Raw genomic sequence first — 14675 nt, 5'->3', positions numbered from 1 at the left:
ATCCCCATACCCTATTCCCAAGAGAAAGAGTAATCAAGGGAACCAAGGTTATAGCGGTAATCAAAAGAATGCAATCCAGGGACAAAGACCAGACATGGAAAACAGACATACACAACAAATAACACAAAGTAACTAAAATCATACATACAAAGTAACAAAAGTAAATGAGCAACTCGGACTAAAAACTGGGAGCATGGACCAGGTGCACCGGTAGGGTAAGCGTCCTCTGCTTTTCTAGAAACACCCGCCGAGTTGCTCTTAAAAAGCCAAGTCCGGGGTAGACAAACGAGGAAAGGAAAACTATGACCCGTTGAATAAATCAGTTTTCATGGTGCAGATGGATACACCATAACGATCCACGAGTTCATGAAGACGACCATAAAACTTCTGTAGTGATGACTTCAATCTTGTAGTAACATAACCCTGTTCCAGAAGCTTATTTGTTAGAGTTCTAGCGCGATACAAAGAGTCTGCGTAGTTTCGACAAGCTCTGGCATTACGTATGAGTTGTGATATGAACACTCAATACGCAGGTGCTGAAGGGACGTTGCCACAGATGAAAGGAAAGTTGACAATTTTGAATGAAAAGTCATCACGTTTGTCGTCAAGTTTGGTCAATAGTTTTCCGTTACCATCGATTTCTAAGTGTAGGTCAAGATATGAGGCTGACTTCACACTGTTTTTAGTATTCTTTATCTCAAAGTCTTTGGGGTAGATGCAATGTATCAAATCCCCGAAATTAGGATTGTCAATATCCCCTATAAAATCCCAATAGGATATTTTGTATCACAAATGAACATTACCAGATTGAATTATATTTTATTTTTAAATTTAACATTTGAACATAATTTGATATACTTTTCATATCAATAGATACAAAGGAAAATAATTTCTCCATCCTCCCCCATTCAACACCTTAATTTCTCATACATTTTCCGCATTCCTCATCCCTCCATTTCCCATTCACATCCCCAAAATACCATAGAATAGGATTGGTCACCTCACATGTACTGTACAAAATTTTCTTGATATATCTTTAAGATCTGGTTTTCCTTTCATACAATTCAACTCAACAACCACTCTAACTTACAATTACTCAAAAATCGAAATCTAAGCACAAATCTGATTATGATAAGGTTAATTACTTGGTTACATTTTCTGCCAAATTACACTTGAATATTCCAATTTCAGCTATAAATAAAGCATTATCATACATATTAAGTTGTAGGCACAGCTTTTGTCATGTAAGTACACACCAACAAATGTATTACATGAAATGACACATAGATATTTTTCATGCCGTTGTTGAGTCACTATAAATACGGAATACTAGACGACATCGGATGGACGGAGCATTATAATGATGGGCATTCATCCTGTCGTTTTGTTTTTGACACTGCTCCATGGAGCTGTGGGAACTTACAGTAAGTTCACTGAAGCTTTAAAAAAAACTTTTTTTTTTACTTGTTTTTAAATTTTTAAGATAAGTACTGGCGAGTTATATATGATTTAATTCAAAGTTCATTTTAAATAGTTTTGTTATATTTTTGTATTTGTTTTTGTTTCCTTTTCTAAAGCTTGCTTGATTCGTTATCTTTTGGGTTTTTTTCTATTAGTTTTTGTTTTTGTCTATTAGTCATTTCAGATTTTTTTCATTATAAGTTTTGCTGATTTCTGTTGGGGTTTTTTGTCTTTGTTTTTCAGGATTTTTCCTTCATTCTTGTTTTGTTTAGTGTTGTCTTCTTTGTTTTGTTTTTGGTTTTATTGTTTTTTTTATGTTTTTTTTTGTTTTTGTTTAGTTTTTTTTTTTTGGTAATTTTTTTGTTTTGTTTTGTTTTTGTTTTTGTTTTTGTTTGATTTTGTTGTTTGTTTTGTTATCGTTTATCAAAAAGGGGTTGTTCCTTGTTATATTTTCCTGCTTGTCTTTTTTGGATACAGTATTTTAAATTCTTGTTCGATTTTCAATTACTAAGAAAACTCTGAGTCGTATAGACATTAAATGAATCAGATTGGATTGATCAACATACTAGTGTGATCCTGATTTTAAATTTCACAATTAATTTGAGTATCACATTTAAACCCCTCTCTGTGGAGCTAAAACAAAGGATGTTCTTTTGAGTTAATTAATGAGTTTCAAAACACAATCAATATATCAATAAATCAAAGTTTCAAACTGATAACAACTGTGTTTCCCATTTTTAGATCGACCCGTTACCAGCTGGTCATCATGGTCAGGTAAGTGTATATTTATTTCAGATTAAAATGGAGAGTACATGCTAGCTTTTTATTGACTTAAGGGGTTAGACCTAGGGTAAGGGACATGACTCTTTAAATCAGTGATACATGTATGTTTGTATCATATTTAATTTCACCAAAGCTTTTCAAGCTATCCTTTGAAACAGAATAAAATCAATCCAAGTTACTTTGATGCTTACATTAGATTGATGTCAAATGCTTAATATTGAAAATATAACAGAACACAAATTTGACACTACGAAATTCGTTATAGATATAAATTTTAGGAGCCAAAAAGCCTTGTTCCTTGCTATATTTTCCTGTTTGTCCTTTTTGAATGCAGCATTTTAAATTCTCGCTCGTTTGTCAATTACTAACAATCTACATAGCCGGCTATAATTCAGTTATATGTAATGTTTAATTGCGGGATTCTGGCCATTGACTCATGAATATCATCGGATTAATTAATTATGTAACCCCAAATGTTTAGCTAAATTATTAATTTGTCGGCATTGAATTGTAAGTTAACATCCTCCTAAAAGAGAAGCACCATTAATGTCGTATCTACGAATTTTCTCTCTTCAATGATAAAACCCAAATATTTAGGTTAAGTTCGTAGGTTTTGCAATCATAAATGAGTTAGCAGAAATACCCTGTTTCAAAGTAGAATTGATCTTGTTTTTGATTTTTTTTTCAGGTTTTAAGCCATATTCACAATCTGACATCGTATTTGCAATCGACGATTCTGCAAGCATAGGACCACAAAACAACTTCAATACAATGATTAAATTTTGTGAAGACATCGTCAATTCGTTTTTCATCGTCGGGAAATGGGGTACACAATTTGGTGCTGTCAGTTTCTCTAACCATGTGACCAACCAGTTTCACCTGAACAGACACAACAGACGAGAAGACGTAATTGAAGATATGAAAGATACGCCTTATTTAAGAGGAGGTTCTACAAGAATGGGAGACGCTTTGCAGGTATTATTGTGACAAAAAATTGCTGAGTTTAAACACAAATCCACTTAGAAGTCAGGCTAGTTTTATAACAAAGGCAAAAGGGCTACGAAAAAAAATATTTTGCATGTTTAGACTACATTTTTTTAGATGCATTACCAATAAAAAAATTGTTGTCTATTGTGTGTGTATGTATTTTTTTGTGTTTTTGTGTTTTGTGTTTTTGTTTTTTACTTTGTCTTTGTTTTTGTTTTTGTTTTTGTTTTTTGTTTTTGTTTTGTTTTTTATTTATTTTTTATTATATTAATTACCTTGATAAGTTATTATGAGATTATTTTCAGTGTCTTGAGACCTTTTTAAGGCAAAGATATTGAACCATCAGAGTATTTTTCAATTTCGTTGAAATATAATTGTGTACTGTATTGTGTTATCAACATTTTGCTAATTTTTGGAACAATCTAGCAATGTTTTGGCAATATGTAGCAAATCTTCGCAAAATTTAGCAAAATATAGCAAATTTAGCAATTTTTGGCAAAATATAGCAAATTTTTTAGCAAAATTTAGTTATGTTTTAAATATAGCAAATTTTTAACAACCTTTAGCAAAATTAATCAATTTCTATCAAAAATCAGGCATTTTTTTGTAAAATATAGCAATGATAATTTAAAGTCACAACTACGTATATTGAGTAAAACGATTTTCATTTCAGTATATAAGAACAGTAAGCTTCCTGAACCAAAATAGAAACATTCCGCCACGATATAGGCCAGCAAAGATCGTCGTACTCTTGACTGACGGCAAAAGCAACAAAGGAACCGACGTCGTCGAGGAAGCTGCTAAGCTAAGAGCTGCCGGAATCATCGTCATCTGTATCGGTATCGGCAATAGTGTCGACTATAACCAGCTCCGTCAGATCGCCTACAGACCAGGTCTCGTGTTTAGAACTTCCTTCGCCGAGTTGACGCGTCTTGTCCGTATTGTCAGGATAATTGTTTATAGATGTATGTATAACTTAATATTATTAAACAACATATAACTTAATATTATTAAACAACATATAACTTTTTGTAATTAACTATAATATGACATAATGTAGTTAACTATTATATGACATAATGTAATTAACTATAATATGACATAATGTAATTAACTATCATATAGGTTAATGTTATCAACTTTCAACTAACTTAATGTTACTTACTGTTACAAACTATAACATAATGTAATGCTATCATTCTTCCTATAATTAAATGAAATCATTTTTTTAATAATTTAATGAAATTGACTATCATTTTACATACCCATATAGAAAAAAATGAACAAATATGCTGAAACGCAAAAAAAATGTATACGATAATAAGTGTTAAACATGTCCGTCCGTCCGTGCGTGTTTGGGATTTCGATTTTTCTTTCTTATGTACAAAACATATTTTAAACTTAAAAAAACGCAAAAAATGAAAAGCATCTTTTGACAAATCAAACCAACGAATTGTCCGTAAATTTATTTATATCTTAGTATCTTCTACATTTCTGTACTAGTTTTAAACATGAATTGATGCGTTCCATAAGGAATATACTATTAAAATCAACTTAATGACGTTCAGTTCAGGATTATATTATGCATAGCTACTTGTTAAGTGATCCCCAAAAGAAGGTGTAACTTTAAAAAAAACAGTTACTTATTCGATATCAAAACTGTGTCTATACTTTTCGTGTTGTAGCTTGCTTTATTGGTATTCCTGGCAGACCAGGGCGCCCAGGTATTCCTGGAAAACCAGGTAGACCCGGTCCACCGGGGTCCAAAGGACCAACAGGCGACCAAGGTTAGATTTTTAACTTGTGGTCGGGGTATAAGTATCGCTGTGAGATCAACTTTGCGGTTTTTTTTTTTTTTTTTTTTTTTTTTTTGTTTACGAGGAATTGGAGGAATGTACATACCCCGGGGAAAAGCCTAATGCTATGAAATGGGTAAAACCAGAGGAGTTCGAAAATCTGACTAACAAACATTTTTAAATAACGCAAATATAAAGAGAAACACGAAAATTGTGAAATTGACGTCATTCTATGTGAAGTTATCGTAAAGTTCAAGTTATGATTGGTTCTTGTTTTCATGAATTACTTCCATCGATCTCATTTTCCTACTTGTGGGTATGGGATCAACTTTGCAGTCGTTGGTACATGAGATTGAGTGAGCGGTAAATGTGGGTTACTTTAAATTGGTCGGATATACATTCATATAAACTGATTGGTGTACAGTCCCTGTACAGTGTCAACATCGTGTTATACGAGAAACGAGAGATAAAATACATTTTGATCATTTCAAACTATTTGCTTACGAGCAAAATGAAATGCTGGAATCATCAAAAATCATGCAAATGATAAATAAAAACAAAATAATCACAGAAAAGGATCCGAATTTGCTTCTTAGGTCATGATCCTTTGCAGACGTATCGACAATTTGTTTGTCTTTGAAGTGTCAGAAGACAGAGCAAAGCGAGTTAAAAGTAACAATAAATTGTTAGGAGAAAACCGAATTTTTTACCTTTGATGAAGAAATTGGGATGCATTGAAACCTCCAAGAACAATCGACTTACTACACTATAAAATAACCTCGGACGCAGAAAGGAGAAAAAATTGCCAGAATCGTAGCCATAGGTGAATCAAAATAGTTCTATTCACCAGGTGACTAAAATTTTTAGTTTAATAGCACTTGAAATAAAGAACAACAAAGAATTTTTGCGCGAAGCGAGGAGCTAAGAAAATAAGTAATGATAAAACATTCGACCAGTTTAACTATAATTTTAGAATCGGATCGGTCAAATTCCGGACAGATCCATCCGTCTAGTGCCTCCGAGGTTTTTCTTTTGTGTAACTAGAAAGGCTGAGGTGTTCCGATTGCCTCCAACAATTGACACTTAAATTTAAAATAAATGAATACATTGTCTGAATCTCAGATGACATTTTCAAAAGATTTTATGTTAAGACCTGTGTGTGTGGTTGTAGGGTGTGTTTTTGTGTGTGTGTAATGTTTGTCATTTTTATATTTATATTTGTTCTTCATTTCTACAATCTTTCTTGTAAACTTCCGTTGAACAAGTTTTACTTATATCACATGTAACTATTTTGTTTACTGTTTGTTTCGCTATGTAAAAAAATCAGGGATCGATGTTTTAGGTGAGAGTGTATTATATGCTATACATAGCTTGATATAATGTTTTTGTTTATAATTATGTCTCATAGGAACTGATGGGAAGCGTGGACCACCGGGGAACAGAGGTAAGACATTTAGATACATGTTCGACCTGCAGTCCATTTTTCACACAAAATATGAAAGTTCTAACGACATATTAGATCAAAGTATTTTGCTGCCTTAATTTACAACTAATTTACGATTTCTTTGTAAAATTGACCACAGATTTATTGGCTATCGTTGCCATCAATTGTAGGGGAGTAATTTTAATTTTCAAAGAGCAATGTTGACCAAAATGTAAGACAAGACACACATCCAAATAAGCAGTAAACATATTTAGTTGTCTGAAAAACATGAAAACAATACTGATGAATAAGAAAATATTATAATGGTTTTCTTGTGTGCAGAGAATTGATTCACGCGTAAAATTCCCGAAGGAAATTGTTAAATACCAATTTTGAATTCATATAAAACTCTTATTTCCCGTCTCAAATTCTATTTGTTCTAGTATTTAAAAACTGTAACTCTGCTCTTCTCTTTGCAATAGTGCCTAGGTTATCGAGTTTCCCAATCTAATGTAATAATGCTAGGAGATAGGACTAAAATGTGTGGTTGGAATTTTTTAGAATACTTATCAATACACAGATAAAGAATCATGAACTCATTTTTTCTAAAACAAAGTAAATAAAGCATAAAGAATATGTTCTTAAGTAACTTGTATATTCTTTGTCACGTCATGTGGTGCCGTTCTAGGATCTGCAAAATAAAGTACTGATCTTGGCGTATTTCAATACAAAAAAAAGGTTAAATATTTGGCCTTGCTGCTTTTAAGCTGCTTCAGTTAACTGTGTAGATGTGACTTGTGGTATATCACTGAATTTTACTTTTTTAAAACTTTGCTGGAGAATGGTTTTGTTACTTTGTATGTATTATTTTAGTAATTTAATGTTCTTTGTTGTGTATGTCTCTTTTCCATTTCTGATCTTTGTCCCTGGGTTACATTCTTTTGATTTCCACTGGAACCTTTGTTCCCTTGATTACTCTTTTAACGTTATATTTTTTTTGTTTATGTTATATTTTTTCGTCAACAATTGAATGATGAAGTAAAAATTCTGAAAAAAAATATTTGTGACAAGTGTATGGCATTTATTTGTTTAGATTGATAGTTCATGTTTTCTGTAGGTATACGGAATTATCGTAAAGGATTTCATTTATATTGTAATCTCTTTTATTTTTACAGGCAAACCTGGACCACAAGGTCGTCCTGGTGACCAGGGAAATCCAGGTACGTTTAATGTCCCTACCCTTTAATTTATTGTCAAATTTGGTACAGTCGCTTTCCTTCTAACAAAAAACGCAAACAGTCAGATGTATCTACTCTGTGCATAGCTGCCTTAATTTTTTCATCGTTATTTTATAACTATGCATATACAATATCAAAACAAAGATATATTATGTGAATCTAAGTTAACTTGTTAAATTAGCACTGCTAAAAATTCATAGGCTAATCAAGGGGGTGTGTTCCGGTATTCTGGGTCAATACTATTTCTCCGTTTAAAATTCTTAGTAAAATTAAGCAAAAATCAGTCCGTTACAGCCTAGGAAAATTTTGATATATTTTGGGACCGGGGTCTCTTGATTAAGATATTTATAAACAACCCTTTCAGTATTTCAGTTACTTATTGTCGCATTAAGTAATTTTCAATTGTTTACGACTCCAAAAGTCCAACAAGTCGTAGGGGATTTCTTAAGTAAAAGTACTGGGTTAAAGGTCCACAATCTGTTTTCAGGTCTTCCTGGCGATAAAGGAAACGATGGTAGACGGGGACCACAAGGTCCGCCCGGACCGAAAGGACCAGACGGCCCGCGTGGCCCTCCAGGTTCACCAGGTAAAGACGGTACACCAGGGGACCCCGGAAATAACGGAGCTGATGGTGGCCCTGGAGCACCAGGAGCAAAAGGTGATAAGGGGCAACCTGGACAAAAAGGAGTGCGTGGGCATAAAGGAGTCCCTGGACCACCAGGCGATAGAGGTACAAAGGGACCGTATGGTGCGCCTGGAAAACAGGGACCACCTGGAGACAAGGGGGACAAAGGACCTCCAGGTAAAAAAGGTCCTCGACCTGAAAAAGGTGAAAAAGGAGAAAGAGGACCACCCGGACCGCCAGGAGATAAAGGCGAATCTGGATATTCCGGTAAAATTCTTGTTTTAAGTTCGATTTAGGGAGTATGGAGCAGATAACAACTCAAAGCCGTTTTTCAGTTGCAGTCGGTATAGTTTCGTTCAGAATTATCAATTTCTCTTTTATCTGTGGCAACATCCCTTCAGCACCTACGTACGGAGTTTTCATATCACAAGTCATATGTTATGCCAAAGCTTGCCATAACTGCGCAGACTTTTTGTATCGCGCTAGACTTCTTACAATTAGGCTTCAGAAACTGGGTTATCTTGCTACAAGATTGAAGTGTTCACAACAGAAGTTTTATGGTCGTAATCATTAACTCGATGATCGTTACGATGTACCCATCTGCATAATGAAAACAGGTTTGTTCATAGTGTCATAGTTTTCCTTTCCACTTCGTCTACCCCGTACTTGACTTTTTATGAGCAATTCGGCAGGTGTTTCTTCAAAAGCAGAGGACGCTTACCTGACCGGTGCACCTGGTCCAGGCGCCCAGTTTTTTAGTGGAGTCCGAGTTGCTCATTTACTTTTGTTACTTTGTATGTATTATTTTAGTTACTAAATGTTCTTTGTTGTGTATGTCTCTTTCCCATTTCTGATCTTTGTCCCTGGGTTACATTCTTTAAATTTCCACTAGATTTCTCTTTTAAATCTTTTTCAGGTACACTTTACGTGGCTATTAATGACAAAGGATACTTTTCTATAGGTAAGTTTCCTTTAAAATATACATGCAAACAGTTCTAAAGTATTTTGTTTTGATGTTTTGTTCCAATTCAACCTACTCAGTGCCACCGATGTCAATCAGAATTTTTAATATGGAGAAATTAAATAGTAAGTTTTCAGAATCGGGGGCCATCAACTAATTTTAAAATTTGAAATATCTTGAATTGAAATTAAGTATTGTGCTGTTGATTTCATGTGTTTCTACTTTATTGTTATTTTCAGTAAAGGGATACAATGCCTTCTATAATAAAATTGTGAGTATTTTATCTAACATTATACAACAACGGTTCTTAATAGGAATATGAGGATTTCTTTGAAACATGAACAAGATTAAATCACACACAAACTAAAAGAAGTCCATAGGATTCCATGTTGAGTTTAGGAGCCAATTTGTACACATAAGAAATCCTCCAAAATAGTTTTTTTTCCTTATTACTTCACAAGTGGTAAACTTGCTTCAACTACAAAGCGGTTAATTTCATTTTAATTACGCTACTATTTTATCATATAGAAAGCAGTGCATGATTTACTGAGTGTAAAAATATTTGATACTTCACGCTATGAAATAAATTCGACAATTGGACGCACCTATCGCACTTTCTTCCGCCAAAACGTTACAACACGAATATCAATCCGGCGTTCATAAATGTAAAAATAATGTCGAAAATATCAACGAATAATGGAAGACATTTATAAAATATATAGGATAGTTAATCGAGAATAACCAAACGATGAACACCCGTGCCAAGAATGCTTGAAGATTTAACTCGTGCGCGGAACAAGTTTAGCGGCACGTGATCACATTGTGGTTAATCAAACATTACAATTATTTATCAAAACAACAAACGTTCATTACAAAAAAAAATAAAAACCAAATCGCCAAAACAATTTTAAGAATTGATAATAACCGATTTGTTTTCCGAGAAGGAAGTTTTCAATTTCAGTGTTTCAGTTCCGACTTGAAAGAATTGAGAAATTCATGTAGTTTAACCATCTTCATTTGCGTCTGCATGAATACTTATTTGTCTTGTTTGTATATGTTTGCATTTAAATTTTAAGTCCTGTCTCGCTGATCATTGTTGTATCAATTCGGATAACAAATACGTGTCATTTTGTATTGAACTGTTAAAGTACTATTGTTCGTGGAGTACCAATTTTCTAAACAACAAAATTTAGTTTCGAACAGAAAGGAATTCCCTTTGATGTAAATACTGAAAACTCCAGAAGTGTGTTTCTTCCCTAATCCATAAAAATTGGTATCCACGAATTAAAGTACTTTCACAGTATATGTGTTCTTTGTCATTTCAGCAAACCTACCATCTACACCCAAAACCATCGTATGGATAAAAGACGAACAGGGCAGAATTATTTGTTTCAATAAATCACTATCGTACACTTCGTAATTTTGTTCTCTTCCTGTGAAATTTAAAAACGTTATCCGGGTTACTTTTGCTATTTAAAAACTTTATTCGGGTTACTTTTGCTATTTAAAAACGTCATCCGGGTTACTCTTGCTGTTGTTACTTTTTACGGTTGCTACTTTTAGCGGATAAGTACATATGCACTTCCGATGGTATTTAATTTCTCGGTTTAAAACATCTCATAGTTTGAAAGAATCTATTTCGCTGGTATTATTTTAGAGCTTGTCTGTCCAACGCAAAAATAGCGAAAATTAGAATACCACGGAAATTAATATAGTTATATATTCAAGTACTTAAGTTCTTTATACTAATAGATTGGATAAGTGGCGCATCGCGGTTACCGTCACCGTAGTAATTGGAGGCTTGGGACCCCTCCTTTTTTCTTAAATGTATTACTTTATTTGCAAGCGTACATTTTGATGTACCATACAATCTGTCACAGTATACTTAGAAAAAAAAACAACTCATACACAAGGACAATATTGATCTTTTTGTTGTATATCTATAAAAATGAATGTTATATGATATAAAACAACTTTAAAACTTATGTGTAGCACTAAAACATTTTACACATCAGGTATACTGACCACACATGGCTCTGTTAATAAAGAATGTCCAATGTGAATACATTTTTCTTGTTCCTTAGTGAGATATAAATATCTCAGTATGTTATACTGTTGATACACTAAAACGGCTGCTTCAGTTTGTACCTTTATGAATGCAACAAAGAATTCAAGGCTTTACTGTTGATACATATAACGAGTTAAGTCATGAAATTGTTTTCCATCTCACAACAAACATACGATATTTGTCGACCTCAGTAATTCATTGGAGTGTGATGAAAAAAAAGCTTTCGGTATATTGTTTTACCCCCGACCAAAAGTGAGTGGTTTAATAGCGATAGAAATGACCAGCCCGTTGTAACACAATGATAGAATGGATTTTTCGTGATCTATATCGATTCTAATGAGACGACTTGTTTCTTCATATTTTTTTCAATAGACATAGCCTATTTGGTGCACGAAATGTTGGTCATGTGTTCATCACTTTTTAGCATAGGGGTGGTCTGAAAAGCTTGTTGACGTCATTTCAGAATTGAATAGTTATAGATATTGACAAATTTAAATTAGTATCGTTTATTTGTTGACAAGTGCGTGTACAAAAATTGTGAGCCATGTCCGTCCGTACATTCGTCTTTAATAAACCTGTAACATTATATCAGCATTCGCTGGTTTAAAAATAAAGGGTAAAAACAAAATTGCCAAAGCGATAAACTGTAACAAAATACCATACAACAAATGGAAATATCAAAACAAAATCGGGAAACCACTGCAACCGTTGTGTTGTGTTTTAAAACCAGTTCTGAGTGTTAACAAATTAGCTGAAATTTCTCATGAAAGTTTGATAGGCTTTGGTGAATTGAACATATCACATATCACTGATTTCAAGAGTGGTGTCCCTAACCGAGGTCTACCTTCCTAAATCAACTTCATTTTTTCTGTCTGAATATTTCAAAATAGTAAGTAGAACATGTGCTTATATTGCCATATAAACCTTAGTGCCAAAAAAACTTTTTTAACAAAATTTTAACAAAATAGTCAGTTGGTTGAAGGATGTGGTTCATATATTCAGGTCGAAAATCCTCAAAATTTTGTTATTATTTAAGAACTTTTGAAAGTTGACTAGAAACGATAGTTTTATTAAACAGTTTGTACATCTCTTTAGCAGGGATAAATCATCTTGTTTACATAAAAAAACAAACATACACAAAATTCTTTTAGTGAGTATTAAAGTTCTAAATTATAAAATCGGTATAAACGAATATATTCCTTTAAAGTCTGATTTATTTGTAGATGAGCAAAGCATATACATTGTTTAATTTCGGGCATTAGTAAATTACTGGATTAATGTGTTATATCATGATTTGAAAAAAACACTTTTAAAACTTTTTTGATGATGATTTGCTTACATATAGACTTCGATGTTTAAAAGGACACAATAAACACTGAGCAGCATGTCTCATACAGGTATTACAGTAAAACCCTGTCTGATAAAGCAGTTCTTTTTCACAAAAAAACACCAAAATTGTTGAACTAATCCTAAATTATGACGTCATGGTAGATCACAATATTGTGATGTTTTAACTTGCGACTTGTTACACAAGCATTTTGTTTTTTGGTGAAATTCACCTCAGACACTTTTCAAAGTCACTTTTCAGAATTCGGTTAATACATGTTTCACTGTCCAAATTAGCTGATACAAAGTTTGATTTTCCACAAGACAAATGTTTCATAGTGTCAGTATAATCTACATGAAGTTGGAGTAGCTCCCTCAACAGGTCTTTCCCCGCGATGTTATATTAAGATCTTTTGAGCGAGTCTGTGGGAGCATGTGCTCTATATCCTCGCTATTACTGGAGTCAAACTTGTTCATTTATTTTTTTGATTATGTGTGTATTCTGTTATTAAGTTTTGTGTGTTATTTTATGATTCTCTATCATTTTGTCGTTTAATCTACTTCTTGGACAACAAGTGAAATTTACGGACATCGTTCTAAAATTATCAGCAGGACATTTCGGTTGGCGATGGCAATTCCACATACTATGTGTAATCAGTTATTCCCCTGTATACTATTTTAGATGTACAGTAGATCATACTAAAATTTGTTTGCGGCATTTAAGTAGCAGTATTTTTAAGAATCATGCAAATTTTGTACAATGTGATATACCCCAAAAAAAGACTACACAATTTTTATTTTTGTTATCAAGTTTTGTTTTGTTTTATTGTTTTTTTTATTTTGGTCTGTATGATGAAATGTATAATTATTCATTCCAGTCTGTCCGCCCCTAGTAGATATTTTTCCCTTTTTCGACTACCATTATAAAATAACGTACGTGTCCTTAAAGAAGTACCGAAGCAATCAAGCTTATCGCCAGCGTTAATAAGACTTGTGCAACTCGGTGAAATAAGTTCTTTTGGTGTTTCCAAACTTGTTTGATATTCACTTGCCACCTTAGTACTGAGAAATTAATTATATTCGTGGTTTATAGAAAAAAAATATCAGTCGATTTTTCAATTCGTAGATTTGACAAAGAGTAATCAAGGGAACCAAGGTTATAGCGGTAATCAAAAGAACGTAATCCAGGGACAAAGACAAGACATGGAAAACAGACATACACAACAAAGAACATAAAGTAACTAAAATCATACATACAAAGTAACAAAAGCAAATGAGCAACTCCGACTCCACTAAAAACTGGGCGCATGGACCAGGTGCACCAATTGTGTAAGCGTCTTCTGCTTTTCCAGAAACATCCGCTGAGTTGCTCATAAAAAGTCAAGTCCGGGGTAGGCGGAAGGAAGGGAAACTATATATATATATATATGTATATATAGATAGTGGTCTAGGGCGCTGGACTTAGTACAGGCGGTGTTGCCATAGATGTCACAGCGGTATGAGCTCGAGTCCCGCGGAGGGAACGACCAAAAATTTGCTTCGCAAATTAGACAGTTCTAACATCGTTGGGAATTTTTCAGACCCTTCTATAAGTTTACGTTATCTTCCCTGTATCAATTTGATCCGATGGAGCAGTGTAGCGAATAGAGTCGTCACATTCTGAGACGTTATATATATATATATATAGAAGGGTCTGAAAAATTCCCAACGATGTTAGAACTGTCAAATTTGCGAAGCAAATTTTTGGTCGTTCCCTCCGCGGGACTCGAACTGGTACCGCTGTGACATCTATGGCACCACCGCCTGCACTAAGTCCAGCGCCCTAGACCACTCGGCCGGCTAGGCTATATATATATGACACGTTGAACAAATCAGTATTCATGACGCAGATGGATAGACCGTAACGATCCACGAGTTCATGATGACGACAATAAAACTTTTGTAGTGATGACTTCAATCTTGTAGCAACATAAGCCTGCTCCAGAAGTCTATTTGTTAGAGTTCTAG

At 33.7% G+C, this 14675-nt stretch overlaps 1 protein-coding gene across 1 annotated transcript; it reads left to right on the top strand.

Moving 5' to 3' along the window:
- Positions 1–1299: 1299 nt before the first annotated feature.
- LOC148596490 (uncharacterized) lies at positions 1300–10694 on the top strand. Its single transcript, XM_088563774.1, has 11 exons — positions 1300–1424; positions 2203–2235; positions 2933–3219; positions 3905–4196; positions 4917–5018; positions 6436–6471; positions 7626–7670; positions 8176–8580; positions 9230–9274; positions 9514–9545; positions 10600–10694. The coding sequence occupies exons 1-11, from the start codon at positions 1361–1363 to the stop codon at positions 10636–10638; spliced, it is 1380 nt and encodes a 459-aa protein (XP_088419900.1). The 5' UTR covers positions 1300–1360; the 3' UTR covers positions 10639–10694.
- Positions 10695–14675: the final 3981 nt, after the last annotated feature.

The sequence above is a fragment of the Perna viridis genome, chromosome 15 (assembly GCF_037379345.1).
Source record: "Perna viridis isolate PV_CMFRI_1.1 ecotype Kerala chromosome 15, ASM3737934v1, whole genome shotgun sequence".
Lineage (NCBI taxonomy): Eukaryota > Metazoa > Mollusca > Bivalvia > Mytilida > Mytilidae > Perna > Perna viridis.
The sequence above is the reverse complement of the archived record's forward strand: the minus strand, read 5'-3'. Positions and strand labels throughout refer to the sequence as shown.

What these genes read in the sequence shown, in the direction of transcription:
- LOC148596490 (XM_088563774.1), top strand. Translation starts at nt 1,361, where the DNA reads ATGATGGGCATTCATCCTGTCGTTTTGTTTTTGACACTGCTCCATGGA. An exon ending in CAGGATAATTGTTTATAGAT is followed by an intron (nt 4,197 to 4,916) that starts GTATGTATAACT and finishes TTCGTGTTGTAG; the next exon opens with CTTGCTTTATTGGTATTCCT. An exon ending in CAAAGGATACTTTTCTATAG is followed by an intron (nt 9,275 to 9,513) that starts GTAAGTTTCCTT and finishes TGTTATTTTCAG; the next exon opens with TAAAGGGATACAATGCCTTC.